An 18448-nucleotide genomic window follows, 5' to 3' on the forward strand; every position below is an offset into this window, starting at 1 on the left:
AACTTGTGTGTGTGTGTGTGTGCTCTATTTTTTAGCTTCATGTTGGGTTCATGTGTTATGTTTTTTACTGTATGATCAAGTGTACTGTATATTCCTTCCTACCATTGGAAATGCTCTTGAAATTCAACTAAAACTGCCCCTAACTCGGGGCCTCTCCCTCCTCCCTGTAGGAGACCTTTATGCTGTGTGTTAGTGGACTGTATCCTGGTTCATATTAAGTTCCTTTTTTCCTTCAGATAATATTCCTGGTTGTGCCTTCCTCCTCCCTACCATTGAAAACGCTCGGGTCCTTCCTCTCCCTCCTCCCTATAGGTGTCTAAAGACCTGCCTGAGAAGCAGAAGCAGATTGAGAGCTTGCTGAAGGAGCTGTCTCACTTCCAGGACCAGCTGACTTACCTCTCCTCCTGGACCTCAACTACCAGGACCACCCTAGAGGAAAACCCTGACAATGTGGAACCCAAGGTAGACTATTAATCCATCCAGTCATCCATCCATCTATCAGTCAATTGGCCCTCCCTCCCTCCCTCCATCCATCCCTCCCTCCCTCCCTCCATCCCTCCCTCCATCCCTCCCTCCCTCCCTCCATCCCTCCCTCCCTCCCTCCCTCCCTCCATCCATCCATCCATCCCTCCCTCCCTCCATCCCTCCCTCCCTCCATCCCTCCCTCCCTCCCTCCCTCCCTCCCTCCCTCCCTCCCTCCATCCATCCATCCATCTATCCATCCATGCCTACAGGCCTATCTCAATGAATCTTTCCTCCTCTCTCCACACCTCCTCCTTCTCAAAACACATGGGAGAAAAAGGTCAGTGGTGAGGGACCTTAGACCTACTTTTCTTCCAGCTGGAAAAGGAGGCTAGGAGAGAAGACGGGAGGAATCTCTGAAAGACCAATTGAGATTGATAGTAGTTTCATTGTTTTGGAATCGTTTGTGATGTTTCAGCTCATAGATGAAGTCCAGGTCAAGAAGCCTGAGGTGGAGGGGGTGTTGGCTAAGGGCCAGGAGCTGTACAAGGTCACACCTCCCAGCCGACCAGAGAAGGAGAAGTACCACAGTCTGAGTGATGATTGGAGGGCCATTCAGGGGCAGATGATAGTGCACAGAGAGAGGCTGGCCGCTCTGACGATCCAGAAAACCACCAGTAAGGAGATGAGGGTCTGTGAGTGTGTGTGTGTGTGTGTGTGTGTGTGTGTGTGTGTGTGTGTGTGTGTGTGTGTGTGTGTGTGTGTGTGTGTGTGTGTGTGTCTGTGTCTGTGTGTGGGTGTGTGTCTGTGTGTCTGTGTGTGTGTGTGAGACCGTATGGCTACTGATTGTATCACGCTGCCCCCCTCCAGTGGAGACGCTCCAGGGAGATGCCCCAGCCCTGGCTCAGTTCAACAAGGCCTGGGCAGAGCTCTCTGATTGGCTTTCCCTGCTGGATCAGATGGTACAGACACAGAGGGTGACCGTGGCCGACCTGGACGAGATCAACCACATGATCGTCAAGACCAAGGTCAGGGGTCAACCAGTGTGTCACAGAGTGTGAGAGACTCCATTTAGCCGCTGAGACCCTGGCCTGCATTCATAAAGAGTCTCAGAGCAGGAGTGCTGATATGGGATCAGGTTAGCCTTTTAGATCATAATGAATACTAGAGAGGACCAGATCCTAGTGCTGATCTGGGATCAGGTTAGCCTTTTAGATCATAATGAATACTAGAGGGGACCAGATCCTAGTGCTGATCTGGGATCAGTTTGGCCTTTTCGATCATAATGAATACTAGAGAGGACCAGATCCTAGTGCTGATCTGGGATCAGGTTAGCCTTTTAGATCATCATGATTACATGATTACATGGACCGGGAGGATCTGATCCTAGATCAGCACTCTTATTCTGAGACGCTTTGTGAACACAGGCACTGACCTGGCTCAAATACATGTGTAAAATACTTTTACATACTTGACATCCAGATATTCATTGAAATGTTCTGTGTCTCTGTCTTGCTGTCTGTAGGGAGCACTTGGGGACATGGAGCGACGGCGCCCCCAGCTGGAGGGTCAGCTGACTGCAGCCCAGAACCTGAAGAACAAAACCAACAACCAGGAGACACGAGCTGCTATCACCGACCGCAGTACGCCAACCACAACCATTACTTACTACGCTTACTGACTGCAAACGGACTGCAAACGGACCGCAAACGGACCGCAGTACGCCAACCACAACCATTACTTACTACGCTTACTGACTGCAAACGGACTGCAAACGGACCGCAAACGGACCGCAGTACGCCAACCACAACCATTACTTACTACGCTTACTGACTGCAAACGGACCGCAAACGGACCACAAACTGACCGCAAACGGACCACAAACTGACCGCAAACGGACCACAAACTGACCGCAAACGGACCACAAACGGACTACAAACAGACCACAAACTGACCGCAAACGGACCACAAACGGACCACAAACGGACCACAAACGGACCACAAACGGACTACAAACGGACCGCAAACGGACCACAAGCGGACTACAAACTGACTGCAAACGGACCACAAACGGACTACAAACGGACTACAAACGGACCGCAAACGGACCACAAACTGACCGCAAACGGACCCCAAACGGACTACAAACAGACCACAAACTGACCGCAAACGGACCACAAACGGACCACAAACGGACCGCAAACGGACCACAAACAGACCACAAACTGACCGCAAACGGACCACAAACGGACCGCAAACGGACCGCAAACGGACCACAAACGGACCGCAAACGGACTGCAAACGGACCACAAACCGACCACAAACAGACCACAAACTGACCGCAAACGGACCGCAAACGGACCACAAACAGACCACAAACAGACCGCAAATGGACCACAGAGAGAACATTGATTCAGCTCAGTCGCTGTGTGTGTGAATGTGTGTGTGTGTGTGTGTGTGTGTGTGTGTGTGTGTGTGTGTGTGTGTGTGTGTGTGTGTGTGTGTGTGTGTGTGTGTGTGTGTGTGTGTGTGTAGTTGACAGGTTGCAGACCCACTGGGAGGAGTCACAGGGCAGACTGGCTGATAGACATCAACAGCTACAGAACATGCTGCAGGACTCCTCTGATTGGTTGGATGCCAGGAAGGAGGTGGAACCTCTCATCAAACGAGCCAATGACAAGCTGGAGTCGTGGCAGGATATTTCCTACACCATGGATGCTCTGAAGAAGCAAAACACTGACCTCAAGGTTACACACACATGCACACACAAACACTCACACACACATACGCCCACACATATACGCACACACACACATACACACTCTACCCCTCTCTTTCTCTCTCTCTCTCTCTCTCTCTCTCTCTCTCTCTCTCTCTCTCTCTCTCTCTCTCTTTCTCTCTCTCACACACACACACACACACACACACACACCCACTTGAGCATGTGCAGCACGGAGTGGAGATGATTCCAGAAAGGTAATATCTCTAATAAGGACTAGATGAGGAATCCTCACCACTACAGTATAACACGATGAGACTGTAATGAGACTAGAGTGGCACAGCCTGGAATCCTGAATATTACAATATCCAACAGGGCCTGTTATAACACTCTGCTCAGCAACGTTTCCAGGAATCATGTTACAGTCCCTGTGTTGTTATGACTCCCTCTAGTCTAGTTAGAGGAACAACTCATATGAATGTTCTGCCATCCTGGATCTTCATTTGTTGAGTCAGGTGTTGTTGCTAGGCTACAACTTAAACTAGTTAGAGGACTTCCAATCAGAGCCGTATATTTAGAGGATCTCTGTCTCTGCTTCCTCTGGGCCACTAGAGGGTTGGTATTGTGTATTAGGGTGATGTTCTGTATCAGAGCCGTATATTTAGAGGATCTCTGTCTCTGCTTCCTCTGGGCCACTAGAGGGTTGGTATTGTGTATTAGGGTGATGTTCTGTATTGTTATTAAATGTCTTTATCTATAACTGTTTTCTGTGGCCTCAACAGCTGTTTGTGAAAGAGCTGCACCAGTGGCAGGGTCAGGTGGACGTGACCAATGACCTGGCAGGGAAGCTGTTAACCCTTTACACCACCGACCACACACACAAGGTCACACAGATGACCGACGCCATGAACGTTACCTGGGAGCACATCAACAAACGGTCAGTCAGTCTGTTATTCTGTCAGTCAGTTAGTCAACCAGTCAGTCAATTATTTAGTCAGTCAGTCAGTTATTCACTTAGTCAGTCAGCCTGTCAGTCAGTCAGTTATTTAGTTAGTCAGACAGTCTGTCAGCCAGTCAGTTAGTCAGTCAGTTAGTCAGTCTGTCAGTCAGTTAGTCAACTAAGTCAGTCAGTTAGGTAGTCAGTCAGTCAGTCATTCGGTTAATCAGTCAACCAGTCAGTCAGTTAGTCAGTCAGTCAGTCAGTTAATCAGTCAACCAGTCAGTCAGTTAATCAGTCAACCAGTCAGTCAATCAGTTAGTTAGTCAGTCAGTCAGTCAGTCAGTCAGTCATTCAGTTAATCAGTCAGTCAGTCAGTCAGCATCAGTCCCACATGCTCCTGAAAGCACTTCATCATGCTGTCTCTCAGTACACCTGAACACACACACACAATGCACAGTACATCTGAATGCACGCACACACATTGACCTTCACTGTTAGTTCTACTAAATTTCCCCTGACAGGCCACATCATAACCCTGATGTATGACCCCAGTTTGCCCTCTGAACTTGTGACCTGTGTGTGTGTGTAGCGGTGCTAACAACAGTTTCTGTATATGTGTTCATATTTCTGGATGTAGTGTCGGGGACCGTGAGGCGGCTCTGTCAGCTGCTCTGAGGCTGCTGCAGCAGTTCTACCTGGATCTGAAGGAGTTCCTTAACTGGCTGACGGAGGCAGAGACCACCTGTAACGTCCTGCTGGACGCGTCACACAAGGAGAGGCTGCTGGAAGACCCTGAGGCTGTACGACACCTGCTGGGGCAGTTCCAGGTACTCACACTCAGTTCACACTGTAGAGTCAGTCACCTGCTGGGGCAGTTCCAGGTACTCACACTCAGTTCATACTGTAGAGTCAGTCACCTGCTGGGGCAGTTCCAGGTACTCACACTCAGTTCATACTGTAGAGTGAGACACCTGCTGGGGCAGTTCCAGGTACTCACACTCAGTTCATACTGTAGAGTCAGTCACCTGCTGGGGCAGTTCAAGGTACTCACACTCAGTTCATACTGTAGAGTCAGTCACCTGCTGGGGCAGTTCCAGGTACTCACACACAAACTGTTGATACTGTAGAGTCAGTTCATAGAGTCAACTCATAGAATCAACTCATTTTAGTCATTTAGCAGACGCTCTTATCCAGAGCGACTTACAGTAGTGAATGCATACATTTCATTCATTTCATGCATTTTTTTTTTTTTGTGTACTGGCCCCCCTTGGAATCGAACCCACAACCCTGGCGTTGCACACACCATGCTCTACCAACTGAGCCACAGGGACCATAGTGTCAGTTCAGAATCAGTTCATAGACTTAGTTAAGAGTCATTTCATAGACTCAATTCAACAGAGTCAAATTGTTGAGTGATCTTTCAGTTCAGTCAGCTCAGCTTGAGTGGCATTAGTGTGAAGTGTCTCAGGGTGGCGAGGTGTCAGTACAGTATGTGCAGGGTTTGTGATGTGTTCTAGAAAGCAGCCAGCAGTCTGACCCAGTCTCTTGTCCTCAGTACCTTCCCCTGCCTGCCATGTGTGCCCCTCAATACCCCGGCTGGTATGACAGGAATGTTGGGCCTGGCTGGGGGCACGAGACAAGGTCCAGACTCCAAGGAGCGGACAAAGACAGGATCCCCCCTCCAACTCACACTGTATTGTGGGTTGTGAAGAGAAGGGCCTGTTCTGAGTTTGGAAAGGGAACATACTGACCCTCTGTGCAGCAGTAGTCGCCCACTTTCTCCACTCTCTTTCTCCACTCTCTCCCCCAGTGAACAACAGTCGCTGTGTGTCGCACATCAACCAGCCTTCTGTACCTCATTCTATTGGGTCTCTCCCTCTTCCTCACACACATGCACACGAGCAGACACTCACACTCACACACACACACACACACACACACACACACACACACACACACACTCACATAGGCATAGGGCTCATTGTAGATCACAGACAAACACAGAAAGCATCTACACTTGATTGGGTTTGACGACAGAAGACATGTTTTCTTAGTTGTGGGAAGCGTTGCCTTAAGTGGATAATATGCTGCGCAGGAAAATCTACCATGTACAGGTTAGAGATTACAATTTACTGGTCACTGGGAAGGCTTTCTGTCCAGTACTGAACGGGTCTATGTATTCTTCTGACTTGTACTGTTCGTCTGTCTCAGAGTTGGAGAAAGACAGTCACTTCAGAATGAACCACGGTCAGAAATGGTCCATTTAATACAGTAGGCTTTGTTGTTGCTGTACACTGAGTGGACAAAACATTAAGAACACCTGCTCTTTCCATGACATAGACTGACCAGGTGAAAGCTATGATCCCTTATTGGGGTCACTTGTTAAATCCACTTCAATCAGTGTGGATGAAGGGGAGGAGACAGGTTAAATAAGGATTTTTAAGCTTTGAGACAATTGAGACATGGATTGTGTATGTGTGCCATTCAGAGGTTGAATGGGCAAGACAAAATATTTAAGTGACTTTGAACAGGGTATGATAGTAGGTGCCAGCCACACCGGTTAGAGTGTGTCAAGAACTGCAACGCTGCTGGGTTTTTCACGCTCAACAGTTTCCCATGTGTATCAAGAATGGTCCACCACCCAAAGGACATCCAGCCAACTTGACACAACTGTGGGAAGCATAGGAGTCAACATGGGCCAGCATCCCTGTGGAACGCTTTCACCTTGTAGAGTCCCCGCCCCTTTCACCTTGTAGAGTCCCCGCCCCTGTTCTTTTTCTTTTTTTTTACCTCTTTTTTTCTCCCCGATTTCGTTGAATCCAATTGGTCGTTACAGTCTTGTCTCATCGCTGCAACTCCCGTACGGACTCCGGAGAGGTGAAGGTCGAGAGCCGTACGTCCTCTGAAACACAACCAAGCCGCACTGCTTCTTGATGCAATGCCCACTTAACCTGGAAGCCAGCCGCACCAATGTGTCAGAGGAAACGCCATACACCTGGTGACCGTGTCAGCGTGCACTACGCCCGGCCCGCCACAGGAGTTGCTGGAGCGCGATGTGACAAGGACATCCCTTCCAGCCAAGCCCTCCCCTAACCCGGACGACGCTGGGCCAATTGTGCGCCGCCCCATGGGTCTCCCGGTCGCGGCTGGCTGCGACAGAGCCTGGACTCGAACCAGGATCTTTAGTGGCACAGCTAGCACTGCCTTAGACCACTGCGTCACTCTTGAGGCCTGAATCGAGGCTGTTCTTAATGTTTTGTACACTCAGTGTATATTTACAGTCAATTACATTTAAATTGAAATAACTTAATGTTTTCCTGTGAGGAAACTTGTGTGGTTTTGGTATGTGCATTAAGTCAATGAGGCACATGGGGTTGCTAAGGAGATTCTATGAATGGTTGTTATGTAGTCTTCTATTCTGTGACGTCATTCTGCCCTCTCTGAGATCAAACCTCACAGCCACATGACTCTTAGACCTGTATTATCTGATGATGACAGTCAGGGGAAAGGAATGGACTAATTAGGATAATTAGAGAACATTAGATTGAGAGTACACTCTTACAAAAAAGGTTCCAAACGGGTTCTTCATGTGTCCCCGTAGGAGAACCCTTTTTGGTTCCATGTAGAACCCTTTCCACGGAGGGTTCTACCTGGAACCAAAAGGGTTATTCAAAGGGTTCTCCTATGGGGACAGCCGAAGAACCCTTTTAGGTTCTAGATTGCACCTTTTTTTCTAAGAGTGTATGGTGAGGTGGGAAGCTTTGGTTGGACATTCACCATCATAATATGTATGTACCCAGCTAGTGGAGAATGTACTCAGGTAATACCTGGAAAACCTGTCTCTTTTACCTGCAGGACATTGATGACAATAATGACAAAGACTAATGGATTCATTAGGATCATTCTAGAATATTAGGCTGAGAGAGTGGCTGCTCTGTTTGGACATATCCATCATTGTTATAATATATAGATATTAATCTAATGGTTCCTTCTATAGGAGGACATATCTATCATTATTATAATATATAGATATTAATCTAATGGTTCCTTCTATAGGAGGACATATCTATCATTATTATAATATATAGATATTAATCTAATGGTTCCTTCTATAGGAGGACATATCTATCATTATTATAATATATAGATATTAATCTAATGGTTCCTTCTATAGGAGGACATATCTATCATTATTATAATATATAGATATTAATTTAAATGGTTCCTTCTATAGGAGGACATAAATCATTATTATAATATATAGATATGAATTTAAACGGTTCCTTCTATAGGAGGACATAAATCATTATTATAATATATAGATATTAATTTAAATGGTTCCTTCTATAGGAGGACATATCTATCATTATTATAATATATAGATATTAATTTAAATGGTTCCTTCTATAGGAGGACATAAATCATTTATAATATATAGATATTAATTTAATGGTTCCTTCTATAGGAGGACATATCTATCATTATTATAATATATAGATATTAATTTAAATGGTTCCTAGGCTTTAATAGGAGTAATAAAACATTAACTATTGGTCAAAAAGCATTGAAATCATTCAGAGAGAGCCATATACCACAGAACATTCTAATTATTTAGATACCAACTAATGATTGGGTGTGTGTGTGTGTGTGTGTGTGTGTGTGTGTGTGTGTGTGTGTGTGTGTGTGTGTGTGTGTGCATGTGCGTGCGTGCATGCTGTGTGTGTGTGTGTGTGTGTGTGTGTGTGTGTGTGTGTGTGTGTGTGGGTGCGTGTGCGTGCATGCTGGGTGTGTGTGTGTGTGTGTGTGTGTGCGCGTGCGTGCATGCTGGGTGTGTGTGTGAGTGTAGGACCTTCAGGGGGAGATAGATGGCCACACAGAACTGTACCACTCTCTAGATGAGAATGGTCAGCGTATCGTGACCTCTCTGACCGGCTCAGACGATGCCGTACTCCTACAGAGCCGACTGGACAACATGGGCCAGCGCTGGGACGAGCTCCGCAGCAAAACCATGAGTATGAGGTAGACACCATGCCTGCCTCCATCTGTTCATTCATGGTGACAAAAGGGTGCAGGTTTTTGCTCCATCCCTGTTGTTACACACCTGATTCAGATAATCAAGGTCCGGGATGAGCACCTAATTACTACAATCAGGTGTGTTAGACTGAGTAGGGTTGGAGCAAACGCCTGCAGGACCTTTCTTCACCAGGAGGGAGGATTGAGCTACCCTGGTCAACAGTCCAGTTTAGATAGTAATATCTATGATCCAGTCTAGTTTAGATAGGAATATCTATGATCCAGTCCAGTTTAGATAGGAATATCTATGATCCAGTCCAGTTTAGATAGGAATATCTACGATCCAGTCCAGTTTAGATAGGAATATCTACGATCCAGTCCAGTTTAGATAGGAATATCTACGATCCAGTCCAGTTTAGATAGGAATATCTACGATCCAGTCTAGTTTAGATAGGAATATCTATGATCCAGTCTAGTTTAGATAGGAATATCTATAATCCAGTCTTATATCTATGCTTCTATGTGTATGTTGTAGATCTCACCTGGAAGGGGAAATGGCTCCATGGAAGCGGATACACATGACCCTTCAGGAGCTGATTGCCTGGCTGCAGATGAAGACTGACCTGCTGGAGCAGGAACCACCAGTAGGGGGCGACGTCCCTGCTGTGCAACAACAGCTGGACACACACAGGGTGAGAGCGGAAGACTGGCTGGATGGGTGGTTAGCTGGTTGGGTGGATGGGTGGTTAGCTGGGTGGGTGGGTGGTTGATTGAGTGATTCACTAGTTGGTTGGTTCATAGATTCATTGATGCGTCAGAAATCATAAGCAGATGTTATGGTTTATAACTGGTTTATATCTGGTTTATAACCGGTTTATATCTGGTTTATATCTGGTTTATAACTGGTTTATAACTGCTTTATAGCTGGTTTATAACTGGTTTATATCTAGTTATAACTGGTTTATTTCTGGTTTATAACTGGTTTATATCTGGTTTATAGCTGTTTATAACTGGTTTATAACTGGTTTATAACTGGTTTATAGCTGGTTTATAGCTGGTTTATAAATGGTTTATAGCTGGTTTATAACTGGTTTATAGCTGGTTTATAACTGGTTTATAGCTGTTTATAACTGGTTTATAACTGGTTTATATCTGGTTTATAACTGGTTTATATCTGGTTTATAACCGGTTTATATCTGGTTTATTACTGGTTTATAACTGCTTTATAGCTGGTTTATAACTGGTTTATATCTAGTTTATAACTGGTTTATAACTGGTTTATAGATGTTTATAACTGGTTTATAATTGGTTTATAACTGGTTTATAGCTGGTTAATAGCTGGTTTATATCTGGTTTATAGCTGTTTATAACTGGTTTATAACTGGTTTATAGCTGGTTTATAACTGGTTTATAGCTGTTTATAACTGGTTTATAACTGGTTTATAGCTGGTTTATAACTGGTTTATAGCTGGTTTATAACTGGTTTATAGCTGTTTATAACTGGTTTATAACTGGTTTATATCTGGTTTATAACTGGTTTATATCTGGTTTATAACTGGTTTATATCTAGTTTATAACTGGTTTATAACTGGTTTATAGCGGTTTATAACTGGTTTATAGCTGGTTTATAGCTGGTTAATAGCTGGTTTATATCTGGTTTATAGCTGGTTTATATCTGGTTTATAGCTGTTTATAACTGGTTTATAACTGGTTTATAGCTGGTTTATAACTGTTTATAGCTGTTTATAACTGGTTTATAACTGGTTTATAGCTGTTTATAACTGGTTTATATCTGGTTTATAACTGGTTTATAACTGGTTTATATCTGGTTTATTACTGGTTTATAACTGCTTTATAGCTGGTTTATAACTGGTTTATATCTAGTTTATAACTGGTTTATTTCTGGTTTATAACTGGTTTATATCTGGTTTATAGCTGGTTTATAGCTGGTTTATAGCTGGTTTATAGCTGGTTTATAAATGGTTTATAACTGGTTTATAACGGGTTTATAACTGGTTTATAACTGGTTTATAGCTGGTTTATAGCTGTTTATAATGGGTTTATAGCTGTTTATAACTGGTTTATAACTGGTTTATATCTGGTTTATAACTGGTTTTTATCTGGTTTATAACTGGTTTATATCTAGTTTATAACTGGTTTATAGCTGTTTATAACTGGTTTATAACTGGTTTATATCTGGTTTATAACTGGTTTATATCTGGTTTATAACTGGTTTATAGCTGGTTTATAACTGGTTTATAGCTGTTTATAACTGGTTTATATCTGGTTTTTAGCTGGTTTTTAACTGGTTTATAACTGGTTTATATCTAGTTTATAACTGGTTTATAACTGGTTTATAGCTGTTTATAACTGGTTTATAACTGGTTTATATCTAGTTTATAACTGGTTTATAGCTGGTTTATAACTGGTTTATATCTAGTTTATAACTGGTTTATAGCTGGTTTATAACTGGTTTATAGCTGTTTATAACTGGTTTATAACTGGTTTATATCTGGTTTATAACTGGTTTATAGCTGGTTTATAACTGGTTTATAGCTGGTTTATAACTGGTTTATAACTGGTTTATAGCTGGTTTATAACTGGTTTATAGCTGGTTTATAACAGCATAAGTTGTTCAGTGAGCAGAGCAGATGAGCCACACTGCAAGTTCACTGCATTATGGAGATGTTAGGAATAGACAATATTGGAATGTTTTTGGAATGTATCATCATACTCCTAATGAGGACATCATGCATCATTAAGAACTGATGACAGTACTCTGCAACATCATTAAGAACTGATGACAGTACTCTGTAACATCATTAAGAACTGATGACAGTACTCTGTAACATCATTAAGAACTGATGACAATCACTGCAACATCATTAAGAACTGATGACAGTATTCTGTAACATCATTAGGAACTGATGACAATCACTGCAACATCGTTAGGAACTGATGACAGTACTCTGTAACATCATTAAGAAATAATGACAGTACTCTGTAACATCATTAAGAACTGATGACAGTATTCTGTAACATCATTAAGAACTGATGACAGTACTCTGTAACATCATTAAGAACTGATGACAGTACTCTGTAACATCATTAAGAACTGATGACAGTACTCTGTAACATCATTAAGAACTGATGACAGTACTCTGTAACATCATTAAGAACTGATGACAGTACTCTGTAACATCATTAAGAACTGATGACAGTACTCTGTAACATCATTAAGAACTGATGACAGTACTCTGTAACATCATTAAGAACTGATGACAGTATTCTGTAACATCATTAAGAACTGATGACAGTACTCTGTAACATCATTAAGAACTGATGACAGTACTCTGTAACATCATTAAGAACTGATGACAGTACTCTGTAACATCATTAAGCACTGATGACAGTATTCTGTAACATCATTAAGAACTGATGACAGTACCCTGTAACATCATTAAGGACTGATGACAGTACTCTGTAACATCATTAAGAACTGATGACAGTACTCTGTAACATCATTAAGAACTGATGACAGTACTCTGTAACATCATTAAGAACTGATGACAGTACTCTGTACATCATTAAGAACTGATGACAGTATTCTGTAACATCATTAAGAACTGATGACAGTACTCTGTAACATCATTAAGAACTGATGACAGTACTCTGTACATCATTAAGAACTGATGACAGTACTCTGTAACATCATTAAGAACTGATGACAGTACTCTGTAACATCATTAAGAACTGATGACAGTATTCTGTAACATCATTAAGAACTGATGACAGTACTCTGTAACATCATTAAGAACTGATGACAATCACTGCAACATCATTAAGAACTGATGACTGTATTCTGTAACATCATTAAGAACTGATGACAGTACTCTGTAACATCATTAAGAACTGATGACAGTATTCCGTAACATCATTAAGAACTGATGACAGTACTCTGTAACATCATTAAGAACTGATGACAGTATTCTGTAACATCATGAAGAACTGATGACAGTACTCTGTAACATCATTAAGAACTGATGACAGTACTCTGTAACATCATTAAGAACTGATGACAGTATTCTGTAACATCATTAAGAACTGATGACAGTACTCTGTAACATCATGAAGAACTGAATGTAAAGAATGAATGAGATGTCCGTCTAGTCTGCAGCCAGGTCTGCTGAGTATGTGGTCCGTCCTATTATAGTGACTAATATAGTGATATACTCTTGTTGACTGGGCTTTCTTTCATGTGTTGTTGTGATGCTGGCGTTGTCATGGAGCCTGTGCTTCACGCAGTGTGTGTGTGCGTGCGTGTGTGTGTGTGTTTTTTCACTAATTCTATGCAGACATACTGGACTCCACACACACACATACTGTAACATGGACACAGACACATACTGCATGTTATTGTTATTCGGCATTTCCTGTGTGTTTATTCCTCGTCGCTATTTGTATTTTGTATCTTTATCTTTAACTCTGCATTGTTGGAAAAGGACCCGTAAGTAAGACTCTTCGCTGTTAGTCTACTGTTCTTTACGAAACATGTGACAGATAACATTTGATTTTGTGTGTGTGTGTTACAGAGCTTCAGGAGAGATCTGAGGGCCAAGGACCCGGTGGTTAATGGGGCTCTGGACCAGGTTCAGATCTTCCTGTCTGAGCTGCCTGCTGAGAGGGAGCCACAGCCTGTCCAGAGAGGTGAGTGGGACACACTGCTAGCCCGCTGAACTAAAGCCTAGGTAGTAATTCATGGACTTAACTCGAGTCTAATGCAAGGTTACTCATCACACAGTGATAAACACAAACAGATACACTCATCATGCTAACGGACACCAACACTCATTTTTACCTACTTATAATACACCTGCGTATGCACATTAATGCTCATGTAACTGACAGGATACAGTGCCGATGAAAACGTATTTGCACCCTTTCTAATTTTCTCAACTTTTGCATATTGTTGATATTGAATGTTATCAGATCTTTAACCAAAACCTGATATTAGATAAAGGGAACCTGAGTTTACAAATAACACAAAACACCCAATTCCCTTGTGTGAAAAAGTAATTGTCCTTTTACACTCAATAACTGGTTGTGTCACCTTTATCTGCAATGACTGGAAGCACATTCTTCCTGTAGATGTTGATCAGTCTCTTACATCGCTATGGGGATGCTTTTCTGCCTCATGACCTGGACAACTTGCCTTAATAGAAGGATCCATGAATTGTGCTCTGTATCAGAGAGTTCTACAGGAGAATGTCAGGCCATCCGTCTGTGAGCTGAAGCTGAAGCACAGCTGGGTCATGCAGCAAGACAATGATCCAAAACACACAATCAAGTCTACATGAAAATGACTAAAAAACAACAAATTTGAAGTTTTGGAATGGCCTAGTCAAAGTACAGACCTAATCCCAATTGAGATGTGGAGGCAGGACTTGAAATGAGCTGTTCATGCTTGAAAACCCATACATGTAGCTGAGTTACAGCAGTTCTGCATGCAAGAGTGGGCCCAAATTCCTCCACAGCGATGTGTGAGACTGGTCAGCATCTACTGGAAGAATGTGCTTCCAGTCATTACAGCTAAAGGTGACACAACCAGTTATTGAGTGTAAAGGGGCAATTACTTTTTCACACAGGGGGCATTAAGTGTTGCATAAAATTGTTTATGAAAGAAATGAATGAATTGTTGTGTTATTTGTTCACTCAGGTTCCCTTTATCTAATAACATTCAATATCAACAATGTGCAAAAACAGAGAAAATCAGAGATGGGGCAAATAGATTTTCACAGCACTGTATCTCAGTTGACTGACATGTTTCCTGAGTGTGCAGAACTGTACTGTCCATCATCTGATTATGACTAAGTTCATAACATCAGCTGACTTGACAGCCAGTTCAGGCTCTGTAATTGGCTCACGGGGTTCTGTTTCTAAAACAGAGGAACAGTAAGCCAATGGGTTTTATTCCACTACTATTTTGGTGGTCTAAGATCTGCATTTTCCAATAAAAGGTGTAGAAATGAGAAGACACTATGCCCTGCAGTTCCAGTTGTGTTCCTTACTAAACAGCCTGCTCCCGTTTGTTCCCTAACATGCAGTTTCAGTTGTGTTCCTTACTAAACAGCCTGCTCCCGTTTGTTCCCTAACATGCAGTTCCAGTTGTGTTCCTTACTAAACAGCCTGCTCCCGTTTGTTCCCTAACATGCAGTTCCAGTTGTGTTCCTTACTAAACAGCCTGCTCCCGTTTGTTCCCTAACATGCAGTTCCAGTTGTGTTCCTTACTAAACAGCCTGCTCCCGTTTGTTCCCTAACATGCAGTTCCAGTTGTGTTCCTTACTAAACAGCCTGCTCCCGTTTGTTCCCTAACATGCAGTTCCAGTTGTGTTCCTTACTAAACAGCCTGCTCCCGTTTGTTCCCTAACATGCAGTTCCAGTTGTGTTCCTTACTAAACAGCCTGCTCCCGTTTGTTCCCTAACATGCAGTTCCAGTTGTGTTCCTTACTAAACAGCCTGCTCCCGTTTGTTCCCTAACATGCTGTTCCAGTTGTGTTCCTTACTAAACAGCCTGCTCCCGTTTGTTCCCTAACATGCAGTTCCAGTTGTGTTCCTTACTAAACAGCCTGCTCCCGTTTGTTCCCTAACATGCAGTTCCAGTTGTGTTCCTTACTAAACAGCCTGCTCCCGTTTGTTCCCTAACATGCAGTTCCAGTTGTGTTCCTTACTAAACAGCCTGCTCCCGTTTGTTCCCTAACATGCTGAGTGTGACCTCTTTACCATAGCAACTGCCTGGCAACCCGTAGTGAGGGAAACTCTTGAACTCTTGCTGCTTATTCAATTCAATGGGCTCCAATGTGTTTTCCTCAGGTGTGGGATTATTTTTTGCTAAACCATGAGCCCTATGGTCTAAGTCATGTTTGATCCTATATGTGATGAGGTTGGAAAGGATTTAGGGCTGATCAAGAAAATAAAGCAACCAAATAACTTTCAAAGAGTAATAATCCAGAGTTTGAATTTCAATCTTATAAGTAGTTTATAATCTTAGTATAAATTAGGATTGTTGTGTCAATCCAATAACTCCTTCATTTCTATTAAATCTGATCATTCCCTGAGGGGACACAAAATTAATCAAACCATTTCTTTCTGTCCTGTCAGACATCAGTCCAGAGGAGCGTGCCCAGAACGTGGGGCGTGTCCTGCGAAAGGAGGCGGAGGATGTGGCGTCCGGGTGGGAGGGGCTTAACGAGGAGGCTGCTGATTGGCAGAGGAGGCTGGAGCTGGCTTTGGATAGGCTGTTGGAGCTTCAGAAGGCCCAGGACCAGCTGGAGCTGAGGCTGAGCCAAGCTGAGATGGTGAAGGAGGCCTGGGAGCCTGTAGGAGACCTGCTCATAGACTCACTACCTGAACACATCGACAGGGTCAAGGTGAGAGACACACACACACATGCACCCTAACTTAACAGATAGAGAGAGTCAAGGTGAGATTGGATACAGATGATTTTATTCTTTATTTTTCATTTGGGTCCCATTAGCTGATTCCTTAAAGGGACACTTTGGGATTTTGGCAATGAGGCCCTTTATCTACTTCACTAGGAAGTTAGAGGTAGTTTCGCAATCCAATGCTAATTAGAATTAGCACAATGACTGGAAGTCTATGGGTATCTGCTAGCATGCAAGCAGATACCCATAGACTTCCAGTCATTGCGCTAACGCTAGTTACAATTGCGCTAGTGCTACTTAGCAACTTCCTTCAAACTGCACGCAGAGACGCAACTGGCTCTGGCAAAGTACTGTAGATAAAGGGCCTCATTGCCAAAATCCCCAAGTATCTCTTTAAAGACCACTAGTCTTCCTGAGGTCAAATGTACACATCTCTCTAGCTGATGTCTTAGTGACCACTAGTCTTCCTGAGGTCAAATGTACACATCTCTCTAGCTGATGTCTTAGTGACCACTAGTCTTCCTGAGGTCAAATGTACACATCTCTCTAGCTGATGTCTTAGTGACCACTAGTCTTCCTGAGGTCAAATGTACACATCTCTCTAGCTGATGTCTTAGTGACCACTCGTCTTCCTGAGGTCAAATGTACACATCTCTCTAGCTGATGTCTTAGTGACCACTAGTCTTCCTGAGGTCAAATGTACACATCTCTCTAGCTGATGTCTTAGTGACCACTAGTCTTCCTGAGGTCAAATGTACACGTCTCTCTAGCTGATGTCTTAGTGACCACTAGTCTTCTTGAGGTCAAATGTACACATCTCTCTAGCTGATGTCTTAGTGACCACTCGTCTTCCTGAGGTCAAATGTACACATCTCTCTAGCTGATGTCTTAGTGACCACTCGTCTTCCTGAGGTCAAATGTACACATCTCTCTAGCTGATGTCTTAGTGACCACTCGTCTTCCTGAGGTCAAATGTACACATCTCTCTAGCTGATGTCTTAGTGACCACTCGTCTTCCTGAGGTCAAATGTACACATCTCTCTAGCTGATGAAAGTGTATAAAGGGTACAGTGTGTGTTCTCTAGGGAGTGTATGAAGGTACAGTAATTGGTCCGCCACTCCATCTTCTGTGTGTGTGTGTGTGTGTGTGTGTGTGTGTGTGTGTGTGTGTGTGTGTGTGTGTGTGTGTGTGTGTGTGTGTGTGTGTGTGTGTGTGTGTGTGTGTGTGTGTGTGTGTGTGTGGCACAGCCAGAAGAGGACTGGCCACCCCTCATAGCCTGGTTCCTCTCTAGGTTTCTTCCTAGGTTTTGGCCTTTCTAGGGAGTTTTTCCTAGCCACCGTGCTTCTACACCTGCATTGCTTGCTGTTTGGGGTTTTATGCTGGGTTTCTGTACAGCACTTTGAGATATCAGCTGATGTATGAAGGGCTATATAAACACGTGATTTGATTTGTTCTTCGCTGCAGGCGTTCCAGGCAGAGATAGCTCCTATCAAAGACGATGTGAGTCACGTCAACAACCTGGCCTCTACCTTCGGTCCTCCGGACCTGGTCCTCTCACGACCCAACCTGGACAGACTGGATGACCTCAACACACGCTGGAGGATGCTACAGGTAAACACACACAGTTCTCTAGGAAACACACTGACTGAAACATGACCTCCAGGAGCATCCGTCCCATCGTCAGGTTGTCCTGAGTCTAACACAGAGACAGTGAGGTCAGGTTGTCCTGAGTCTAACACAGAGACAGTGAGGTCAGGTTGTCCTGAGTCTAACACAGAGACAGTGAGGTCAGGTTGTCCTGAGTCTAACACAGAGACAGTGAGGTCAGGTTGTCCTGAGTCTAACACAGAGACAGTGAGGTCAGGTTGTCC

At 43.6% G+C, this 18448-nt stretch overlaps 1 protein-coding gene across 9 annotated transcripts in view; it reads left to right on the forward strand.

Moving 5' to 3' along the window:
• LOC115188717 (dystrophin) overlaps positions 1-18448 on the forward strand; it is a 208717-nt gene that overhangs the window by 137643 nt on the left and 52626 nt on the right. For 8 of the 9 annotated variants that reach the window (XM_029747452.1, XM_029747449.1, XM_029747450.1 and 5 more), the window contains 12 exons: positions 313-462; positions 941-1139; positions 1333-1490; positions 1988-2105; positions 2998-3209; positions 3964-4118; positions 4759-4948; positions 8968-9140; positions 9670-9826; positions 13727-13841; positions 16293-16561; positions 18042-18188. In XM_029747452.1, coding sequence (XP_029603312.1) covers positions 313-462; positions 941-1139; positions 1333-1490; positions 1988-2105; positions 2998-3209; positions 3964-4118; positions 4759-4948; positions 8968-9140; positions 9670-9826; positions 13727-13841; positions 16293-16561; positions 18042-18188 — 2043 coding nt within the window. Of the gene's footprint in view, positions 1-312; positions 463-940; positions 1140-1332; positions 1491-1987; positions 2106-2997; positions 3210-3963; positions 4119-4758; positions 4949-6107; positions 6236-8967; positions 9141-9669; positions 9827-13726; positions 13842-16292; positions 16562-18041; positions 18189-18448 lie in introns of those variants that run through there. The other variant, XM_029747461.1, reaches the window with a different exon arrangement.

The sequence above is a fragment of the Salmo trutta genome, unplaced genomic scaffold (assembly GCF_901001165.1).
Source record: "Salmo trutta unplaced genomic scaffold, fSalTru1.1, whole genome shotgun sequence".
NCBI classification, from domain to species: Eukaryota; Metazoa; Chordata; class Actinopteri; order Salmoniformes; family Salmonidae; genus Salmo; species Salmo trutta.